Source organism: Monodelphis domestica, chromosome 4, assembly GCF_027887165.1.
Source record: "Monodelphis domestica isolate mMonDom1 chromosome 4, mMonDom1.pri, whole genome shotgun sequence".
NCBI classification, from domain to species: domain Eukaryota; kingdom Metazoa; phylum Chordata; class Mammalia; order Didelphimorphia; family Didelphidae; genus Monodelphis; species Monodelphis domestica.
In genome coordinates, this window is record NC_077230.1 from 232444779 (window position 1) to 232468376 (window position 23598).

Below are 23598 nucleotides of genomic sequence, written 5' to 3' on the forward strand. Positions count from 1 at the left end.
TTAGAATTAGGAAGATCTGGGATTGAGTTCTACTTAGAACATGGACTAGTTATGTGAGCATGAGCAAGTCATGAACTTTCTCAATACATTAGGTAACTTCCTCAGACTCTAAGTTGCTGATCACCTGCCCATCTGCACAAGTGAAAGGGATTTCTGCACATGGCATCAATTTCCAACCTTGGTGAAATTAGAATTCTGGACCAAATTCTCTTCTTGAATTCATGATCATATTTGTGACCCCTAACAGACCTGACATCCTCAGGAAGGTGGTTCTGGTGATTTAGAGGTGCTTTCTTAGGTTCTCAAATTCCTACCAAAGTAAACTTTAGACATGGGGGGAACCTGAGTGTAATCCAGTTATCCCAATGTAACAATAGTACTAGAGGAGTACAGACCACAATGACACAGCCACCATGCATCCCAAAGGCACTGTATTTTCTGGCAAAAGCAGTGAAGATGGTAGTGGTATTCACAAGCCCCACAGCAGGTAAGTATGTATGTTCTCATCTGCCCTGGGATGTCAGAACAGGTGATGTCCTAACTGCCTTGGTCCTCTTTTCTCCCCTCCTACCCTTTTCAGGGATGATGGGAGTCCAAAAGAGGGAACAGTCATTCAACCCTGTGCCCATACTGAGAGAGTAAAGTACTCTGGAAATCAGAGGCTCAGAAGGCTTCTAGGTTCAGAGGAGTATCTCTCCTCTAGGAGAGGGGACTGGGAGTTGGTGGTTGAGATGGTGGCTATGGATTTCCTTCCTTAGAGCTTGGCATTTGAACCTGGGCTCCTCAGGTGTATCAGGAAAGTCTCAAAATCTTTGAAGGAAGCAGTCTTTGAGAAATGAGATCCTGCTCAGGGTAGGAACTCTTATAAATATCTAAGTTCTGGAGCCTGTAGTGAGGAAAGGATTAGGGAAGAGGGGTGAGCAAAACAGCTTCCAATGGCATCTTCACAGCAGCAGGAAACTTCATTTCTGGTGAGGGAAGGAAAGAGAGAGAGAGAGAGATGAGTACAGAGGACATCAGGGTTTCCCCTAAGAATTCTTGGGAAGTTTCAAAGCCACTCAGGGTCTCATGGTTGGAAAGTATTTAAGAGGCCATCTTTTCCTACCTCTTCCTGAATATAAATTCTCTTTGTCAGGTATTTAGTAAGCAGCCTTTCAACCTTTTCTCAAAGGCCTGAGTGAGAAGGAACCCACCACTCCCCAAAGTAGGTCATTGTACTCTGGAATACACATTCTGGGATTTATCGAAGACTGGGATATTTGGTGATGCACCTGGTTTCACCTCCAGGAAAATAAGATGCCTCTCTCAAATTAAGCTTATTTCCTCTTATTTAATTAATATGCTATTAGCTTGACTGATATCACCCTCTTAGCCTTCTTTCCCCTCTGATTGGAGGGCTAGAGAATGGAGTACTAAACTCCTCCCAATGCCTTTCTTTATGGAAGGGAGAAGCTGGATGTTTTTAGCTCTTTTTACTATGTACTTGCTTCTCCTCTCACTTTCAAATCCATAGAGCAAGAGACCCCCTGGTACCACCACTGCACCTCTTTCCGGACTCACTCCTTTTGTATGTTCTCTCCTTCCATTAAATTTGTAAGCTCTTTGAGGCAGGAACCAAAAATTAATCACATCCCTAGCATTTAACACAATGCCTGGCACATAGTAGGTTCTTAATAAATGTTGATTGTATTGGATAGCTTTAGTTGTTAGTATGTAAGGTCTCTCTTCCAGGTATTTTATAATTCTTTGAAATTCTTTCCTTACTTCTCCATCTCTTATCTTTACTATTTTCATACCCTTTCCCTTCAATCAAAACCTCTTTTCAGATTCAAGAATCAATTACTGTGTTACCTATTATTAAGGGAGAGTTGTATTCAACACAGGCAAAGCTAGAGAAATGAAGCTTTGACATAAACTAGGTGCTTTAAGATGGAAAGGTTCCTGAACATTTTGAATTCATATAGTCAGCCACCTAATCTGTCTATTCATATGGCTGACTTTGTTTCACAGTGACCTAAGTTGAGAGAAGTTAAAGGGTTTAGAAGATAGTGAATTGTGGAGTCAGGCATACCTACCTTCCGGATGTTATAGATCCAGTTGAGGAAGAAATTGACACGGGTGTACACACCTGGGAAGTTGGGCTTCCCACAGCCAATGCCCCAGCTCACTATGCCCACTATTTGCCACTTTTCCTTGTAGTACATCAAGGGCCCACCACTGTCACCCTGGGAGAGAACAGAATGGAGTGAGCTTCCAGGAAGTGTGGGCATGTGAAAGTCTTCCCCACTCCCTGACCAAGCATATTCATTGTTGAGAAGCCTTTTATCTCCAGTTTCCTCCTCACCCTCCCCACCAGCTGGCTGATAGGCATGCAATGGATCCTCTGGGAGACTTGGAGAATCTGTGGGACAGGAGAGGTGTCATGGAAAATCTTATCTCACCAATGTCAACCCCAGTGTCCTCCAAGGATCTCAAAACATAGAGTGAGCCTGGAAAGGCTAGAACTCTTTTGGCTTAGGTTATAGTTCTCACTGGGTGCCTCTCTTTCTTCCTTGAGGCTAGGCAAACAACTTTTTGGAAGATGACTTCTGAATTCCAGGAAGATAAGATGGGTTGCATTAATGCATTTCCATAATTAAGGCATGATATATTCTCTTGAAGTCTCATTGAAGAGCTCCAACTTTCTCTACTAGCCATGAGGTTCAGAGACTGGATCCCTGCCTACATGGTCCAGTCATTCCAATTGCTCTGCAGTCATAAAGTACACTCTAGCCAGTTGTGTCAAAATTGTGTTCCCTAAATCACAAGAAGTACCACAGAGAGTGCTTTTATACCTGTTCCTTTTCTAACCCAGAATCCCCTATTCCTGTTCTGTTTATGCTAATCCTTTCCCCATCCTCCGGAGATCAAGTCCTGCCCCTCCCCTTCCCCCAACATCAACTCTATGAAACCTTCCCTGAGTAGTAAGCAGGATGGAAGAAAAGTGGCCATGGTGTGGTCAGTGGACAGAGGATTGACTAGTCCTGGGATTTAGAAGATCAAGATTTAAATCTTGGCTCTCCCATTTATCAAGTTGTGTGACTTTGGGTAAATAATTTCATAGGAGTTTGCCTCTCTCAGCCTCAGCTATCTCATCTATGAAATAAGGAGACTGAATGAGATGATCAATAAAGTCCCTTCCAACTCTTAACATTGTGTTACACTCTATGACACTCTCCTCCTAACTTCCCCAGAATTTATGATTTTCACCACTCAGAGTACACAATGCCAATTTGATAAGCATTAATTAAACTCTCATAGTATGCAAGTTACTGCTCTGCTCTAGGCATTGTTAAAGGCACTTGAGGGACATCATTTGTGTGTATCTTGGATTAATAAAGTCACCTCCCAACCCCTCAAACTACCTGCATGAAATCCTATATTATCTCCAAAGCTGGTCACTCTTTCATTACCCTCAGAGCCAAGAGATATCAACATTTTCCTTGTTTCCTACTATATTTTCCAGTCTCTAGCTTGGCCTCCATCACTCATCAAATCCCACTCTTCTGATGTTTATAGCCATCCCTATATAGTAGGGCCAATTTCTAGGACCAGTTTCTAGGACACTTTCCCTCCTTCCTCAATGGTTTTGGTGCCTGGCTCAAAATTTTTATTTTTACTCTAAGTCTTGTCATCCATCTCTTTGTCTAAATGACTACCATTCTAATAACAAAATTATGTCAATAATAGTAACAATTGTTTGGCACCTTAATACCCTTTATCCTCCATTTTCATCAACCTGCTCAAATATTATGACATTTATCACCACCAAAGTCTTTGGCATTGTCAAATGATACAACAGCAGAAACAGATAAAGCTTTTTCTCTAAAACCCTTACCTTCCATCTTGGAATCAATGCTGTGTATTGGTTATAAGGCAGAAGAGTGGTAAGGTCTAGGCAATGGGGGTCAAGTGACTTGCTCAGGATCACACAGCTGGAAAGTGTCTGAGGCCAGATTTGAACCTAGGACTTTCTGTCTCTAGGCCTATCTCTCAAACCACTGAGATACCCAGCTGTTCCCCCCCCCCCATTTAGCTTTTTAATGGAAATATCACTAAAGAATATGTAATGCCATCTACTTGGCTTCTAAGGACCATGAGTCCTTCCCACCTGACTTGTAGCTGAAATCTATAACTTTTGTCTCTCACTATTAGATGTGAGGTTCTTGAGAAAAAGGACTGCCTTGCTCTTCTCTTTTTTATCTGTAGTACTTAGCACATAGCCATTTGCTCATTCATTCATTCATTCATTCAATCATCTCAGTGACACTGAATCGCCATTCACTTGATAGTTACATAAAACACTTGGGTACCACTTGGAAACTCTAAGAATCTGAGATCTGTAATTGATCTCTTTGTCTACAATGTCCTGTGCTTTAACACTTTCCTCTACTGCAACCATCCTTTACCTTGTCTTTGCTCTCACTGTGATGTCTAGTTTCTGATGCTTTTGTGTTTTGATTTTAGGACTATGGATCAGACCTTAGAGGTCCTCAGAGGTCTGTTTAATTGAGTTAAACTTCTCATTTTACAGATTGGGAAACCAAGGACCAAAGAATTTAAGTGAGTTGCTGAAAGTAGCATAGATAGTGTATGACACAGCCTGCATTGGAATTCAGATCATCTTTAAAAAAAAAACAACCCTTACCTTTTGTCTTAGAATCAATACTGCAAATTGGTTTGAAGGCAGAAAAGTAGTAAGGGTTAGGTAATGGGGATTAGGTGAATTGCCCAGGAGGTGTCTGAGGCAAGATTTGAACCCAGGACCTCTCATCTCTAGGCCTGGCTCTCAATCCACTGAGCCACCAAACTGCCCCCTGGAACCTAGATCTTCTGATTCCAAAACTGGCATTTTTTTTTCCATTGTAACATGCTGCATCCAAGATATCAAACCTGATCTTGGATTTACCTGGCCTCATGCACATGTACTGGAGTTAAGAATTTAAATCTCTTTCTCATTTATGTCTAAGATATTTTCTACTGTGTTTTAGAACACTGGAGTTTTCCAGGAAATGTAGCACTTCCTTAAGCACCCCACCTGGCATGTATCAAGGAAGCCATCAGGACTACCAGCACATAGCATACTTCCAGAAACTGCCCCAAAATATGCATCATTCTCGTTGCACTTGTTTCTGTCAATGAGTTGGACTTTTGCTTGCTGCAGGACTGCAGAAAACCTTTCTGGGGAGTAGCAAACACAGACATTTTAATCTTCAAATTTCCACCCACTGATCACCTATTGTCTTGGGGAGAGGGGGAATTTTGTTTTTTTCAGTCCAAATTTCTTGGGATACTGGGGATCCTATGAAATCATCTTAGCCATGCTTCTACATTTTAGTCAGGATTGCCATTTCCCCAATGAAATCTTTATAGAAGAGATCATAGCTTCCTTTGGTCACCCACTTCAGTTTTTTATATCCCTCCCTGTTAAGGAGGTCTCTGTGTTGTCTTCCTCCCTCTTGATATTTATAAGGCTATACACACCCCATAGTGGACTAGCTGGGTTCTTCCTGCAAAGGTTTGCAAGTCTCTTTGGGCTTGGTGACCCTCCCCACCCCATTCCCCACTCTAGAGGTGTCCATAAAAGCAGTTTGTGGAGATGAGCTGCCTCTAGTTCTAGAACTTATGAGAGTCCTGCTGATAGGAGGGCCCAAGCAATCACCTTCTTTCTCATTTTTGAAACCCCAGCCCACAATCCAGAGTGAAGTACTTGGAGCCAGATCCTCATCAAAGAATGGCAGACAGATGGGGCTGACTCTGTCTGCAGGGAAGAGACAAGAAGCAAAGGACAGAGTGAGGCAGAGATGGAAAGAGTAAGGCAAAGAGTAAGACAGAAGGAAACTTGAGGAAGGGGAGAGAGAGAAAGAGAAGACAAATCAGAGAGAGAGTAGGGGGTAGTTAACTTGCTACTCACCACAGTGACTTCTACTGAAATTAGTGGAGAAGAGGGAGATGGGACCCAGGGCTGTGCGTTGATTCAGGTCATGCTTCTATGGCCCTTGCATATATGCAATAAAATGGCAAGCTCCTTGAGGGCAGGACTGAGACTTATACTTCAATAGGACCTCCAGTGTCCAGCACAGGCCTTTGCCACCAGCAAGTGCTCAGAAAGCAAACTTTCAAGGCTTTAGCCTTTTTTAGTTTTCTCTGACTGGTGTCAAATTCAAATAGAAACAGAGGCTACTAATCCAGCTATGAGGCCCTGTGGGCCATATATTATCTTAGAAAACCACATATGAACATCTATATTTTATTGTATTTTTATTTATTTTGTTAAATATTTTCCAGCTCCATTTTATTCTAATTCTGCATCCTGGGGAGTGGCTGGGTCTGACACTTCTCCCTTAGACTGTGGGCTCCCAGCAGGCTTACTTGTAGCTCTTTAGTGTTAGTCCCAACTAGAAGAGGTCCCTTAATAAAATGGCTTTAGACAATGATGATAGTGGGGGAAGTTATGTCCTCATGAAAACCAGGCCTTCAGAAAAAAAAATCAGAGGGATTGAGGAAGGCTTTTAACTTTGCCCTGGGAAAGTTCAATCCTTCACTGGACTAAGGGACTGGTAGTAATCCCTATTTGGCAAAAAAAGAGAGAAACACAGAAAGAAAAAGAAAAAGAAAAATTGAGAGCACAGGGTTATAGGTTCAGTAGATGGCAGGGTCTTTTAATTTCATCTGAGTTCAATCCCCTCATTGTATAAGAATGACGCATTAATCTTCAAAGCATTTGCTGTTTCATCAGCATAAAAAACTCCTGGTATAGGAACTTCAGAACACTAATGCAGATTGAGACTATGACAGTAAATCCCAGAGGTTGCTTTAGCCTCAGAAGAGTCAGAGGTAGAACTTGAACTCAGATCGCCCCAATTTCAAGACTGGCACCCTATTTGCTATGTCACTTAGTGGAAACTGAGGCTGAGAATCAAAGAAATGAAGTGATTTGCTCAAGGCCACAAAGTTTGGACTGACCCTGGAGTCAGGAGGACCTGAGTTCAAATCTGTTCTTAGACACTTCCAAGCTCTGTAATCCTGGGCAAGTCACTTAATCCTTTTGGTTTCAGTTTTCTTATCTGTTCAATGAGCTGTTGAAGGACATGGCAACCACTCTTGATTCTTTGCCAGGAAAACCATATAAAGGATCAACAAGAGTAGGACAGGCCTGAAATGACTGAACTGAAATAAGAACTTGGGCAAAGCATCAATCTCTATCTGCTTCAGTTTCCTCCTCTGTAAAATGGGGATAATAAGAGCACCTGTTCCCAGGGTTATTGTGAGGTTAAAATGAGCCAATATGTGTAAAGTGATCTGTAAACCTTACAGCGCTCTATGAAATTTTAGCTTGTGCTGTTGTTCTGCTGGGATAACTGCCAGTCCCTGAACCCAGTGAAGGTTTAAATCTTTCTGGATTGAAAAGAAAAGTTTCAGTCCCCCCTTTTTATCTCTAGGAACCATCCCAAGGTTCACTAAAGTCCCTCAGAGGAGCTAGTCTGGGGTCGAAGTTCCCATTTGCCATGCTTTTTGTACAACGATCTTCCTGTTCCAGGGAAATAATTTGAGGTTTTTCCTTCCACATCAACTGAGATGCAGATCAGTTAGGTGGGACCAGAGACATTGCAGGCATCCTGAATGAGGAAGGAGGAGTTCTGAACCTGATGAACAGAGATCTACCCACAGAATAAGCAACCTCAAATTCTGGGATTCTTAGGATTGAATTTTTCAGGGCTGCATCTGCTAATGGGAACAGCAACCCTGGGATCCTCCAGTAGGGAACTGAGACCTTTGGCACTTGTGGGAGTCACTCATGCACTTCAGGCCTCAGTTGGCTCTTTTGTAAAACAGGGCTAATACTTTAGCTGTCTGAAGGCAGGAGGCTAGACCAGATGGTGTCTTGAGGTTTTTTTTTTAAGCTCCAGGATCTGTGACTGAAGTACCTTGAGTTGAGCTGAATTTGGATTAGGCATACTGTGCCTTCTACTTGGTGACTCTCTTTTCTCTAAGCCCATTTCTTAGGTTCTGGGTCTTACCTGACATAACAAGAGGCCTTTTCAGCTTGATCAGGGCCAAGTCATTACTTAGGGAGTTAAAAATGTTGCGCTTGACAATAAAGATTTTGTCCAGGTCCAAGTATGGGGTTCTGGCATACAGGTAGTGAATGCCAACCTTTACTTTCCAGAGGGACACGACAGAAGACATTCTGAGAAAAGGAAAGAGCAGGAGTCAGGGGAATTCTGACTCTGCCTCAGGATGGGTACCTGGGAGGAGGGAAAGTGGGCACAAGTGTAGCAAGAGTGGGAGCATCATTGTAAGTCCTTGGCAGGGTGAGCAGAACTTTGTCCCAAGAATCTGTAACTCTCTGATCTAGCACCTAGTTAACTGGTCAGAAAATAGAAAGCCTCCAGATGGGAAAATGGTGGCTTCATCCCAGGTCAGCTTCTCCCTAGTTCTTTCTCCTCCTATCCCCAGGCAGCTTTTTTAGCAGCATCAGAGGGTGCCACTTGCCTCAGGCAAGATAAACCAACTATCTAGTTCTAGGAAGGGAGTGGGTTACCCTGCCATAAACTTTGTCCTGATGGGAGAAGCTGATTTTTATCCAAAGGAGCTTGGTCTTCCCTGAGATTAGGAATGGTGCTGGTGCTAGATATGGAGCATCTGCTTAATTCATTGTACATTTATTGGGCACCTTCTGTGTGAAGTAGCCTTGGTTTAGTGGTATGGGAAATGTACATTAGACTCAGTGCCTATCTTCAAGGAGCTAACTCTGTGTGTGTGTGTGTGTGTGTGTGTGTGTGTGTGTGTGTGTGTGTGTGTATTTGAATAAAATGTGCACAAATAAGTACAAGATAAATCAGGGTAGAATAGTAGCATGGGAAAGGCAGGAAAAAGCCCTGTGAGAATTAACCCATATCCAGAATCCCCACTCTGTGGCACATCCTCCTTAATTCCTCAGATGTTTTGTCACTAATATATTGAAGGAAACCTGGAATATGCACAGTCCTGGCCTATAAGGGACCTCAAGAATATTCAGGGCCTGAAGGTGTCACAGGAAGTTTTAAGCAGGGCAATGATGTGGTGATGTCACTTCACATCAAAGTTATTTGTGTCTGAGTCACATTCTGCTACTAGATTGGAAGTTTCATGAGGGCAAGGACTAGGTCTTATCTAAGATTTCATCTCCTCTCCTTGAAATGTTTAGAACATTCCTGCCCACAGTAAATATTTCACAAACACTGGGTCAAACTGAATAGATCTGAGTGAGTTGGTTTGTTATTCTGAGGAGATGATCCTTCCTTGACAATAAGATTACTAGATATAGGAGGACAGAGAGGGAAGGCAGAACCCTAACTGAAGAGCAAGGAGCCCTGCATTTTGGAAGAGATGGGGCCTTACCTGAAGCAGTGGGAAGCAGTTAGGATCCAGTAGTGGTCAAGGATGGAGCCACCACAGATATGACTCTTCTTGTACTGAATGCTGACCTGCCAGGGCCAGCTCTTCACAGAACTTTCATGCCCGCCCACCACCCGGGAACTATACAGGCTCCCTCCACAGTCTGTATCCACTCAGTGAAGGTCCAGAGGAGAAAGGGAGAAGAAGGATAGAACATGGCATCATCAATCTGGAGGTAGAAAGGACCTGAGAGATCATCCTAGTGAATCCTCTTCCCACCCCAACCTACACCCCCTCTTTCCCCCATTGTACAGTTGAGGAAGGGAAGACCTATTGAGATGAAGTGACCAAATCCATGTCTGTGATTCCAAATTCAACACTTTTCATTATACCACAGATGTGCTGATGAGTGGAAAACCTACACCCTGTTATAGACAGGACTTAGCTCTTACTGCTTCTCAATATGAATACATGCTCCTTCTTGGTCCCCATTCTTCCTCTTCTCCAATAGCTAGTCAGTTGCTAGTGTCTCTAGAGCTGTCCTTCATCATGAGTCTACCATTTGTCCTTTCTCTTCCATTCCTACAATTACTACTCTGGTTCCAAGTTCAGGAGTTCATCACTGCACCCTGAAGTTATTTCACTAAGCTCCAAACTCGTCTCTCCACATCTTCTTCCTCTAACTCACCCTAATTCCCTGGCTAGCTTCCGAGTCCTAAAATACATATTGTTCCCTGGCTCTTCAATTCTCCATTAAAGAGTTCCAGTGCTCCCTACTATCTATGGATGAACTTCCAAACTCCTTCACCTGGCATTCAAAGCTCTTCAGCATCTGTCTCCACTTTTCTCCCTTGCTCTGGCCAAATGTTCTAGTCACCATTCTCCTCATCCTCTCTTAGCTTTGCTCTTGGGTGTTCCAAGAGGTGGAAATGGCTTCCAACCTTTAGGTTACTTACAAGTCTTGCTCATCCTTGAAGGACCAATTCAAGTTCCAGTCCCTCTAGAGTTCTCCTAGTTCTTCAGCAGTTACCTTGCCTTCTTCTGTAGCCCTGAACCACCCACTCCACTAGCCACTTAGCATATGCTGCCTTGTATTGAAAAAAAGTCTAGCTTTATCTATCCTATTTCCTCAAATACCTTATAAGACCTGGAGGGCCTGGAATATGTCTTATACTCCATTTGTGGTGTCTAACATCATCAGCATCAGCATCATTATCACCATCATCATCATTAACATTTCTATAGATTCTACTATGTGCCAGGCACTATGTTCATATAGTGAGTATTTAAAATAACTCCATGAAAGGAATGTGGATAATCCAGTGGAATAATTTCTTCAAGGGCAGGGAGAGAAGGTCATTTTTTGTCTTTGTATCTATCCCAGGCACCTTGCACATAGCAGGCATTTAATTAAGGCTTAAATGCTGGTCAAACTTGAATTTGCATCTAACCCTGAGTAACTGAAAGTTGACAGGAGCAAAGAAGATGTGTCTGTGCTGCTGGCCTGTGAGCCTCACTGTGCCCTCCTCAGCCTCCAAAGCTCCTCACCAGCCTTTCCTGAATGTGGGATGTGGAGTACTTACTGGAGTACTTAGCATGAAGCATGCAGAGAAACTTTGCCTGGCAAATCCCCAATCCCAAAGAAACCACGTTAGAATTGTGGGAGAACTGAGAATGGAAAAAATGGAATATTCTCACTTCTCCTTTGGGAAGTCATGACTTAACTTTTTCTTCTTCTGACCTCTTAAAGAGAGGTGACCATACTCACCAGTACAGTGAAGGGCAACCAGGGCCATTGAGAGGCAGGGCCTGGAAAAGAGAAATACATGGGTGGGATTTGGCTTTATGCCTTGCCAGGCCAGATGTAGAGGCCAAGGTTTCCAGGCTCTCTTAGATTTAGTCCCTTCAGACCTTGAGAGGATCTTAATATTGGAAGTGATCCCAGATGCTAATACATGACTGTGCCATCTCCAGTGAAAAGTTCTTCAGGTTTTACCTACAAACTTCCAGTGATGGATAAACTCACTTCTTTCCAAGATAGCTCCCTTCCACTCTTGGATGGGTGTTATAAATTGTTTACTTAGCATGAGCTAAAATATACCTGCCTTTCTGCAGTTTTTACTTAGTTTTGCCTTCTGGGCATGGATTTAGCACAAGGAAGGATCTTAGGAGCCATTAAATCCAACATCCTCATTTGAAAATTGAGTAAAGACAAAGTTAAGTGACTTGTGTAAGATCTCACAGGTAATAACAAAAGAACCAGAATTGAAACCCAGGTGTGCTGATACCAAACTGAACCAATGAGTTCTCTCTCTTATACCATGCTGCAGAATGGATTTAAACTCTCTTCATCATAACTTTACTTGGAAGAATTCCATTTAACCTCCTTGGGACTAATTTCCTTATATGTAGAGGATGCTACCTGAAGTTTATAAGCTCTAAAGTACAATCAATCCTAAAATACTTTGAACTCAGTTTTTGGCGAGCCTATTCCTATAAGAAATCACTCTCATAATATTCCAATCAAACTCCTGTTAGTAAGTAGGAGGAAGGCAGAACCTAGATAAGCAGAACCATAGGATGCTCCCTAAGTTGTCAAAGGGAAGGTGAACATATACATCTTTTTAAACTATTGTGAGTCTTAGAATCATTAGTAAGTATTGGTTCCAAGACAGAAGAACACTAAAGGCTAGGCAACTGGGGCAAAATTATTTTCCCATAGTCAAGCTAGCAAGTATCTTGAGGTGAAATTTGAACCCATGACCTCTTCTTTCTCCAGGCCTGGAGTTTTATCCACTGAGTCACCTAGCTGTCCCTACATATGCATTTAAAAATGGTATTTAGTGTGAATGACTAGATTACTATCATCTTTTGCTTCTTTAAAATTTGATCCTAGGAGAGGAGAGAGGCATATATACAACCCATTCATCACTGAATAACAATAAGAACTAAAAAACAGAGACAGCAACAAGACTCAATTCTGTTAAGCACAAGTCAGTGTGAGTGAGTATGTATGATGTGTATGAGATAGAGACAGAGATGGAGGGAGAGAATGAGAAAGAAGAGGAGAGAAGGATAAGCAGAGAGGGAGACAGAAAGAAACAGGGAGAGATACAGAAAGGAGAGACAGAGACATAGAGGGAAGGAAGAATGAGAAGTTAGAGAGAAACAGAGAGAGGTAGAGACAGTGAGAGAGGGAGAGAAGGAGGAAGAGAAGGAGACAGAGATAGGAAAGAGAGAGACAAAGACAGAAAGAAGAAGTGATGGAGAGACAGAGAGAGCTAGCAGGATGGAAAGAAGAAGAGAAGACACAGAGGCATAGAAATATGGAGGACAGAGGATAAAGAGAGAGAAGAGAGATAGACAGATAGGGTTGGGAGGAATAAGGAGAGAAAGACAGAGACAGGGAGAATAGGGGTGTGTATCCCTGTGCCATGGTCAGAACTGTTGTATATATCTTTGCTTGTCTTGGAATGGTTCTATGTGCATATGCTTTCCTATTGAGGGAAGTAGATTTGGGCTCTATTTAAGAAAATTCTAGCAATTGGAGCTATCTAGCTATGGGTTGCCTTGGAAGATGATGGGCTATTTCTCATTAGGAGTCTCTAAGAATATCTGGAAGGCCTCTTATTTGGGATGGTAGAGTGGGGATTTTTGATTAAGTCTCTGGCTTCCTTTCCCAATCCAAGATTCTGTGATTCTAGTAATTGATGCCTGATCAAAGTTTCAGAATCTTTTTTCTTTGTGATCTTAGAATACTGAAGAGGCCTCTATTTGTGGGTCTGGGTTACTGGGCAGGACTGCCTAAGATAATAAATTACTAGAACTGTACAAGCAAAATAGAATATTTATGGAATTTAGTAAGGACCATGAGGTAGTTAGGAAATGTGCAATTTTCAGTTGATGAATGAAGGCCAACTACCTTCAGGCAAAACAGCACATTACCCAGTTTAAGTGGATGAGTTGATGTCATTTAAAAAAAATCTTAGTAACATGGTTCCACAGCCTCCCACCTCCCAGGGTTGAGTAATTTGGTTGATCCAGCCAGATCTTCCTGATATCTAGATTAAATTTCTCTTCATTAAGCTGTACAATAGCTCCTACCATTAGTGTCCACTGCTTGACTTTGAAGGCTTGAAGATGCTTCTCACTTACCTTGAGAAATCCCACACTTGAAGCTCCTGGTCTATGGCTATGATATGACTGACAGGAAACTGCTGCTTTGGGCCAATCTTCACAGCTTGGAAAACTGGATTCGTGCCGGTCCTGGAAAATGCCAGTTATTAACTGAGTAGGAGCTTAGAGAGTGATAATGGGTATCTAGTTCTATGTCCTCCAGTTGGTATATGTAGGTTCTGAATGATGTAGAATATGGGAGAGGAATAGGTGGTGTTTGGGGTGTGCTGTGAGTGTGAGGATGGTGCTGTCTCTGGATCTTCATTCTGGTATGGATTTAGTACAGTCATATTCTGGCCACTGCCTCTGTTCCTTGGGAAGGAGTGGATGGAGGTAATGGCCTCAGGTATTGCATTCTACTCTGGTTAAAATGCAGCCAAAGTTGAGAGTGGGGTTGGGGCATGGGGTTTTTGGATCAAAAACAATAACTCTAACTAATGTTTTGTACCTTGGACAGCGCCTAGCACCTAGCTGGCCCTCAGTAAACGTTTATTCATCTTGAAGTGCTGGGGATGGTTTTCTCAAGGAACATCCTATTCCATCTATCACATGCTTAGGATTTGTTTATCTTTATAATGCCTTTCCCCACCTTTCAATTCCAATTCCATTTCCATTTCCAGCTGCATCCAGGTCCTCTCTCCCTCTCTGTATTCCCTAGCAGTGTCTTTGCTTTACTGGGGAAGAAAGCAGTAAAGAGACCCAGGTGATGGAGGAAGTTCATCTGTTTATTTCATTAGAATGTAAGTTCCCTGAGGGTAGGAATTTTTTTTTTTTGCTGTTCTTTTTGCTCTCAGGCTTGAGTATTTGGCACACATTAAATGCTTACTACATTCTTGTTCTGCTAAAAAAAGGTAGGCTAGAAGAAGGATGTGGTGGTGTGGGAAGGGAGTAGGTTTTAAGGCTTTAGGGAGAATTCTCAATCACTTTAGTGGGAATTGCCAGAAATTTCAAGGACTCTGTATGAATGCATTATGGTATGGTAGAAAGTGCATGGGATTTAGAATCAGGGAATCTGGTTTCAAATATTTAGTATAAGTGTGACTTTGGATAGTTTGATTAACTCTTCTGGGCCTCATTTTTCTCATTTCTGAAACAAGAATGTAGGACTACATTAGCCTCTAAAATTTCCCTACAGTTCTAAATCCTTGTTGTTGATGAGTCATTGTCTGTTGTGTCCTACTCTTGTGACCCCATTTGAAATTTTCTTGGCACAGATACTGAAATGCTTTACCATATCCTTTTCCAGTTCATTTTATAGATGAGCAACTGAGGCAAATTGGGTTAAATGACTTGCCCAAGGTCACAAAACTAGGAAGTATCTGAGGCTAGATATGAACTCAGAAAGATGTCTTCCTAATTCTAAGCCCACTGCTCTATCCATTGGCCACCTAATTGCCCATATGATTCTGTAAATACAAGGTGGGTAAAGCAAGAAATGCTTTTCCTCTTCAGAGGCTCCTGGAACATGTGCTTGGAGAATTTCAAGGGAAATATATATAATTTTTTTTTGCATTTTGTATTAAATAGGAGAAATCAGGAATAAGGAGATCAGATCTCCTGGCCATTTTGCCTAGCATCTTAACACTGTGGAAAAACTGGGAAAGTTATCCCACATTGGAAATGAACAGAGATGCCCACATGTTTATCAATTCCAAGTAGATGCATTGTATTAGAAAAATAGAATTATTGAGTATTAGAGACAGAAGGAACCCCTAAGTCTAATTCCTTTCATTTTATCAACTAGAGAACCAAGACCTAGAGAGGGGAAGTGGAAAGGGCCTTAGAGGTCATCTAGTCCAATATCCCCAGTTTTCAAATGAAGACACAGAGGAATGCCATAAAAGTGTGATGGTTTTTGCCAAGGCCACTTTGCTAGTTAGTGTTAGAACTGGGAGTCTCTCAGGTGTCAAGACTGCAGATGGCCAGGCCAATATTTGATCCACTACAAAGTCCATAACTCAGGATTTTGCAGCCAGTTTGAAATACTCTGAGCAGATCTGGAAGGGTTAGATAGGACTAAAACATCCCAATAAAACTAAAGCCCATTGAAAGGGTTATTTGACTCCAAAGGGCTTTGGTTGCCAGTAAGGAGGAGAAAGGCAAGAAAGGGAGATAGAGGGGAAAAGGGGAGGCATGCAAGGGGTCAAAGAGGTGCAGAAGATGAAGAGAGAAGAAATAAAGGAGACAAAAAGTACCTGTTATAGCCCATCTCAGAGCAGGCAATTTCAGCCCAGGCTTCTAGGAAGTTGTCAAAACAGACTGAGAACCAGAGTTGTGTCTCTCTGTGTATCACCTGTAGAGTGGACCTGTCCTTGGAGAGCCGGACTAGGAAGGGAGAGACTTGGGTCAGGTTGTGAGAAGTAAGTCACCCTCCTGGACTTACCTGTACTTCTCTCTGCTAATACCCCAAGATACTCTGAGACTAGCTTCACCTCATGTCTTCTGGGAAGGAATCAAAGAGTGCAGCTTAGGGGTATGGGAGAGAAGCAAGTTGAGGAGAACATTAGTGAAGGGATGGATTCTGCAATCTCGGGTCTGGAAGAGATCTTTCCCAGTTTAGCCTCTTGTCTTAGTCTCTGTCACCACACTGTCCCTTTGAAATGAACTTCCATCTCCTCTGTTTGTTTTCTGCCCAATTAGATGATGGGCTTCTTGAGAGAAGGGACTGTTCCCCCTTTCTTTCTATTTCTTGCACTTAGTATAGTGCCTGACACACAGTGAGTGCTTAATAAATGCTTGTTAACTGACTGACATTTATACAACACTTAAAATTTTAACCCCCCCCCCCTTATTTTCTGTCTTCAATTTGAAACCACTTATCAGTTCCAAGGCAGAAGAGCAATTAGGGTTAGGCAATTGAACTTAAGTGAAAAGGTCACTTACCCAGGGTCAAACAACTAGAAAGTTGAGAGTGGTCAAGTGATTTGCCCAGAATCATACAGTTAGGTAGTATCTGAGGCCAGATTTGAATTTAGGAAAATGAGTCTTGCTGATTTCAAGCCCAGTGCTCTCTTCACTGGGCCACCTACCTGCCTTTACCCTTAGTAGATCGGTAGGCTCCTAGAGCAAATGGGAACACCCAAAGGTCAGATAATAAGAACAATACCAGCTACTCATATTTTAATTGTGCTTTTGAGGTTCAAAAAAGATAATAACTTTTTGCAGGTATCATTTAGGGAGGCTGTGACTTGCCTAGGGTAATGTAGCTAGAAATTGTGGTGGAACCAAAGTTTGAACCCATTTATTTTGGTTCCAATATCCTTAAAGTCTAACTCCTGAAAGAGTGTTCATTGGACCAATCCCAAAGGTCACTAAAGTATGTTCCCTGACTTAATTCAACTTTTCATTATGCCTACTTCACTCATCCCTTAATGTCCTTGGCTTCAAGATTAGTAACTAATTCTTGTTCTGACCACCTACTGGACACTCACCTCCTACCAGGGGCATGTTTTCATAATTGGAGATACTCTCCACACAATGCTTCTCATCTTCTCCAAAGATACAATTCTTTTGCTTGTCACACACTTTACTCTTTTTGATGATCTGGTAGCTGGTTGAACAGAAGAAATAGTGCCTGCTCAGGATAAGGAAGCCTGGAAATACAAGGTTGGCATCAGGAAGATTGGGTTAGTAGCTAGCAGAGTTTATCTTTTTTTTTTTCCTAGGCTCCCCTTATCATAAGATTTGAAGCAATAATCCAATACAATGAAGTATTTGATCCTTTGTGGAGGAGGGGGTGGGAAACCAAAGTTTTCTCTGACAGAATGTCAGTTAGAAATCATCTAGTTTACTTAGATGAGTTAATCATAGAATAAAATATCTTGGAGTATATATATTGCCAAAACAAACATTGGAACTACATGAACATAATTATAAAATACTTTTTTTACACAAATCAATTAAGATCTAAACAATAGGGGAAATATTAATTGTTCATGGATGGACAGAGCCAATATAATTATCCTACCTAAAATAATCTACTTATTCAATGCCATTCCAATAAAAAAACCAAAAATTATTTTATTGAGCTAGAAAAAATATTAACAAAATTCTTTTGGAAGAACAAAAATTCAAGAATATCAAAATAATTTATAAGAAAATGTAAAGGAAGGAGGTCCAGCATTACCAGATTTTAAGCTGTATTTTAAGGCAATAACTATCAAAACTATTTGGTACTGGCTAAGAAATAGAAAAAGTAGATCAATGGAACAGGGCAAACAAACAACAAACAATAGTAAAAGACAATAGGAACCATGTATTTGACAAAAGCATAGATCCAGGATTTTGGGATAAGAAATTACTATTTGGTAAATGTTATTAGGACCACTGGAAAGCATAAGATAAGTATCATAGATACATGATCTAGACATAAAAGGAATTATCATGGGTAAATTAGAAGAATGGGGAACAGGAATTTATGAGTAAAGAAGAGATGGAGAGCATTGTGAGATATAAAATGGATAATTTCGAGTACATTAAATTAAAAAGGTTTTGAACAAATAAAACAAATGTTGGCAAGATGAGAAGGAAAGCAGACAATTCAGAAAAATATTTTTTTAGACAGCCTCTTAGAGCTTTCATAGCTAAAATATTTGGAGAACATCAAATTTATAAAAATAAGAGCCATCTCCCAAATGACAAATGGTCAAAAGAAATGAACAGACAATTTTCAAATGAAAAAAATCAAAGTCACATCTAGGTATATGAAAAAGTCCTCTAAATCATTATTGATTAGTGAAATGCAAATTAAAACAATTTTGAGTTTTCTCGTACCAATCAGATTGGTTAACATGACAAAAGGACAAAATGGAGGGGATGTAGGGGAAAAAAAGCCTTAATACATTGTTTGTGGGACTGTGAGCTGATCCAACAATTTTGGAGGACAATTTGGAATTACACCCAGAGAGTCATAAAATTGTGTATACTCTTAGACCCAGCAATAACATTGCTCTATCTCTACCCCTAGGAGATCAGGACAAAAGCAAAAGAAACTCTATGTTCCAAAATATTTTTAGCAGCTCTCTTTGTGGTAGCAAAGAACTAGAAATTGTGAGGGAATGTCCATGAATGGAGGAACAGCTAAATAGATTGTTATATGATTGTGATAGAATGCTATTACACCATAAGAAACAGTGAGCAGGCTAATAAAAAAAAACTTGAAATGAACTACATGGGATAATGAACAGAGAAATGACTAGAATCAAGAGAATGTTATATACAGCTACAGATTTAATATTTAAAGAATAATTTCTGAATGCCACCTCCAGAGAATGAACTGAAAAATGGAAACATGAAAAATATGATCTATATTTATCTGTTTGCTGAATGATGCCTTCTATGATGCAAGGAGGGGAGGGAGGGGTTAAGATATTTGGAAATAAATTCTATTTTTTAAAAAAGAGAGAAATCATCTAGTTTAGCATCTTTCTTTTACAGATGAGGAAAATGAGGACCATTTAAGGGAAGTGATTTCATTTCTAGACTATATCATAAAAGGTTGGAAATGATAGGTTCCCACCTGGTGACAAGAGTATGGAAAACTAGGCCTGGTAAGACAGTACTTTCTGGAGGTTTTTTAATTCTAATAAAAAAGGCTTTGACACTTTGAAAGGAAGGAGGCAGGAAAAAATTGTCTGGCATATCCACTAAGCAAAATCCCATAGAGAACACAGCAACAATGTAGGAAGAATAGAAATAGCTTAGCAGAAATTCATCAAGTCTAAGAAAGGAGCCAACAATAAAATCCATGGTTTCAGGTGTCTATATACAAATGCTCCCAGTATGGGCACTAAGCAAAATGAATGAGTGATACTAATGAAAAGAGTCAAACTTGGTCTGGGGATTCTGAGATCTGGTAGGACGTCTTCATTGACGTTTGGTCAGTAGTCTAATCAAATGGTGTCAGATCAAAGGTCTGAGCTTTACTGGTGATAACCCACAGTTGCTCTAGCTTATCTGTATAACACTAGCTAGAACTCATAATATTTTAAAAATATTATCTAATTTGATCCTTACAACAAGTGGGAGGTACCACCCCCATTTTCCTGATGAGGAAGCTAAGCAGACAGAGGTTAAGTAGTCGAGTTGTTCAGGGTCATCAGCTAGTAAATGTCTGAGACAAGATTTGATTCAGGTCTCTTCCTGACTCAAGGCATGTGTCTTATCCATTGTGTCGCTTAACTGACAACATCTTTCTCACTCAGTTCTTCTATTCTTCATATGAGGAAACTGCAACCATTGAGTGATAAAGAGATGCTGAAGTTCATAGAGTAGTTTGCAGGATAGCCATGTCTAGCACCAGGGTTTCCTGGGACATAATCAAGATTCTTTCCACTATTCTAGGATGCCTTTTCTTGAAGGAGTAGTGGAAAGAGAGTTTCTGACTTGCCACATGATTGACTGTGAGGTCTTTGAAAGCCAGCCTTTTACAAAGGCTAAGGGTTATGACTTCTCAAGCCTGAATCTATACCCCAAAGACCCATGACCCAGGAAGTACTCACAAGAGGTTCCTAGGGTTTGAAAGCTTGAGTCTGCTATCTCGCCAAAACAATTTTCTATCCCTGATGACTTGTTTCTTCATCCTATCTTACATGTATTCCAGACTAATGGATTCATTATGAACTGATGTCATGTACTCATCAACTTATTAAAATATATTTGTGCACATATACATAAAAAAAGAGGTTCCTAGGTCTGGGTTAGTACATTTAGCTTTCAAATGAAATAGATTTTGGTTGGACAATCTATATGTATCCCAAACTTTCTTGCATTTGACTTACCTCAAGAGAGACCAGATTAAAAATCCAGTAGGGTTATGGTGACTTGAACTGTCTCCCTGGTCCTCATTTAAAACCACTGTTTGATGTCATGGAACTAAGCAAAGGCAATTCAGATTTAGGTGGATTTAGATGCTCTCTTTTTAAGCCAATATTATTCAATGTTATACAAAATTTGTTATTTAGTCACTGAGTATCACTATCCACAGCACTATGCTAGACATTTGGGAGATTATAAGAAATATAAAAAATGGGTCCTGTCCTCAAGAGCTTTATAATCTATGTGAAAACAAAGAATAATCAAAAAAAGGTAGACACTAATCAAATTTAGCTTTGGGAACTGTGTGTGGGAAAATCTATAAGCACCAAAGGAATTTAGAGAAGAGAAAGTTAATAATATTCCAAATTTATATAGTCTTTTAAGTTCACAAAATGCTTTATATACATTATTATTATTATTTGATTCTTCACAACTCTAGGAGGTAGTTATAGGTATTGGTGGCATAGTAATAGAGCAATGAATTGGGAATTGGGGGATTCCACCATGTGGAAATTCTGGCTCAGTTCCTTATTATCTTTGTGCCTTTGAGAATGTTATTTCTCCATTATGGGTCTCACTTTCCCAATATGTAAAACTAAGGGGTTAGATGACCTCTAAATTTTAGATTTTCCTTTTTTAAATCTATAATCTTATTATGTGAGGGGCAAGAGGGAGATCAAAGAAACTCTGGTCTGGGAGTTAGAAATTATAGACTGTTTCTAGCTTGCTGTGTACCCTTTGGCAACACAGTTTATCGGGTAACCATGAGTGAAACATGTTTTTGTGGGTATGGGTTGGATTAGGTGGTTGTTCCAATTCTATTATGTCTCTTATGAGACCATGAACTCCTTGAGAGCAGGGACTGTCTTTATCCTTTCTTTATCTTTCCAGAGTTTACCCTAATGCCCAGTGCTTAATAAATGTTTTTTGATTGATCAACTGTGATCTCTCTAGGTCTGATTTCTTCACTTAAAAAAATAGATGAAGATTACACTACTTGCCTTGTCAACACTATAAATGTTAGCTATCCTCATTAATATTATTGAATATTAAAGGTGAAGGAGAAGGATTATTAACATTATTGCATGTTGATATTAACTGTGGGGGGAAGGAGGTAGAGAATTGAATGATATTTAATTGAAAAAGACCCTTGGAGTTAGGTCCAGGGTGAAGGGAAAGAGTGGAAGTAGAAGGGAGGTAGAGATAGTGTCACCAGTCACAGATCCATTCTTTGACTTTGGGTGGCATCTGAGAGTGGAGAGGAAGTTGATCCTGGAGTTCAATCAGTCTCTTAAGGGAAGGTGGAGTGGACAGGCCTCTGGGAGCCTCTGTCCAAATGATAAGCAAAGGTTTGTGGAATTAACTTTTCTCTTTCTTTAGAGATTCTGGGGGCCAAATATAGGTATAATGAACTCCTTCACTGGAGGAGAGTTTCTTAATGGCCCTCAAAGCAAGAGAAAGGTGCATGATAGCATAGGCTTATGCAAATCTTTATGCATATCAACAAATTGAAACTTGATCAGGGGTCTCAGGTTCCCTTCCCTATCCCTTTTCTGAAGTACCTCTTCCTTCTTGAGAAGGAAGTCTGAGCTGACAGTATGAAGGGGGATCAGAGATCTTGTAGTTAGAAGGCAGAAGACAGGCTGTGAAGCTCTTCCAAGTTGTGATCTGAATCCTCCCTCCTCTCATTCAGAAGGCAGTGAGAATGTGGGGCTTTCATGGAGTTGGGAAAATAGAAAGGAGAGACTTAGGGAAGGAGGAGAGCTGATACTCACTCAGTAGGATTCCACAATGGAAGGTCAGGAGAAACAGCATAAAAGTGAAGAAAAATTGCAACAGCTCCTTCTTTGAGAATGGCATTAGGGCACTGATGAGATATCTGCAAGAAGAACCCAGGATATGGGAGGTAGAGCAGCCTCTAACTCCCTATTCTCCCAGTTCAAAACCTTGGCAAGTGGCAGTGCCATTCTGTTAGTCTGGAATGTGTGGACTTCACCTCTTCCAGGCTTCCATGATCCCTTACTCTGTGGGGCTGAAGCTGTAACCTAACTTTGGCAGTTGGAAAGTCATTTTCAGCTGAGTACTTTGGGGGCATCAGTTTCCCTTTTATCATTTCAAGGAGATCTCTGATCATAAGGTCATAAATTCAAAGTTGAAAAAGACCTTAGTAGTTTTCCAGCTCAACTTCTTTGTTTTATAGTGAGGAAACAGATCCAGAAACAGATTTGTTCAAGGTCACACTGGTACTTAGTAACAAAGCTAGCATTTGAACTCAAAACCTTAGACTCCAGATTCTACTTTATAATCATCAGTCATCATCATCATCATCATCATCTACAACATCAATATCATCAAATCATCATTTTCATCTCAATAAGAATTTGTTAATTAGTAAGGATAAAAAGAAACAGTCCCTTCTCTCAAGGATCTCACATCCTAGTGGTTCCTAATGGGGAAGACACCATAGAAATAAGCACTGAATGGTTGAAAAGGGAAAGCCAGAGGCACTTAGGAGTTATTTTCTTCCCTGTATCCCCTCAGAAATGGTCTTCAAGGAGAATCCCTGTCTTCACGTAAGAACATGGTCTATTCCCAAGAATTGGTGGGAAATTGCTTTGTGAACTTTAACAACCTGGACCCAATCCTTCCTGTACTGTCAAGGTGGAAATTCCCTATCATCTCTTCCCTACCTGAGTCTGATGGCCCATTCAGAAGATTAGTTTCTATGTGGGATTGTTCCACTAGAGATGTGAATGAATTTTTTTTCTGTTAACCCAAAGTCCAGTGCCCCTTTCCTCTGCCTCTAGTCTGAGGTCTGAGATGTCTTAGATGAGGCTCCCTTGTCTTCCAGTGAAAGTCAACATGTTCTAGGGGCACCTAGAAGGTCTTTTCCTTGAGTTTCACACCTAGACAGTCTAACCTGAGCTTATCCTACTTTGTTGACAACATTCTGTGCCTTTGTACTCCACAGCTAAGCATCCTGTAACCAAAGGGCTGAGGCATGAGGATAATGTGTCATAATGTCAATGATAGCTGTAACCTTGACAATGGCTTAACATCCTTCTTTGTTTCCTCTTGTGCCCCCTGTGTCAGAGGTCAATGGATCCCAGCTGTTATAATAGGGCAGAAAATGAAACACTTGACCCTGCTGGCATCAACCCTGCCAGGGCTAGGCCAGAAGGGAAT

The 23598-nt window shown here is 40.9% G+C and overlaps 1 protein-coding gene across 5 annotated transcripts; it reads right to left on the reverse strand.

Moving 5' to 3' along the window:
* Window positions 1-414: 414 nt before the first annotated feature.
* LOC100031528 (transmembrane protease serine 4-like) lies at window positions 415-23395 on the reverse strand. 5 transcript variants are annotated; one of them, XM_007494720.3, is made up of 12 exons: window positions 23103-23394; window positions 20376-20469; window positions 17028-17189; window positions 15792-15921; window positions 13576-13686; window positions 11189-11229; window positions 9424-9583; window positions 8061-8230; window positions 5702-5800; window positions 5078-5220; window positions 2076-2225; window positions 415-968 (listed from the first exon to the last, which is right to left on the reverse strand). In XM_007494720.3, exons 3-12 carry the CDS (start codon window positions 17041-17043, stop codon window positions 963-965), a joined length of 1026 nt encoding a protein of 341 aa, XP_007494782.2. In that variant the 5' UTR covers window positions 17044-17189; window positions 20376-20469; window positions 23103-23394; the 3' UTR covers window positions 415-962. The 5 variants fall into 5 exon arrangements, 4 of the variants coding, with proteins under 4 accessions (XP_007494782.2, XP_007494779.2, XP_056650302.1 ...); XM_007494717.3 differs by lacking the exon at window positions 20376-20469 and adding an exon at window positions 22188-22291 and having other exon boundaries at window positions 23103-23392; XR_008911293.1 differs by lacking the exons at window positions 415-968; window positions 20376-20469 and adding an exon at window positions 22188-22291 and having other exon boundaries at window positions 5078-5216; window positions 5702-5880; window positions 23103-23395.
* Between the last annotated feature and the right edge of the window lie 203 nt (window positions 23396-23598).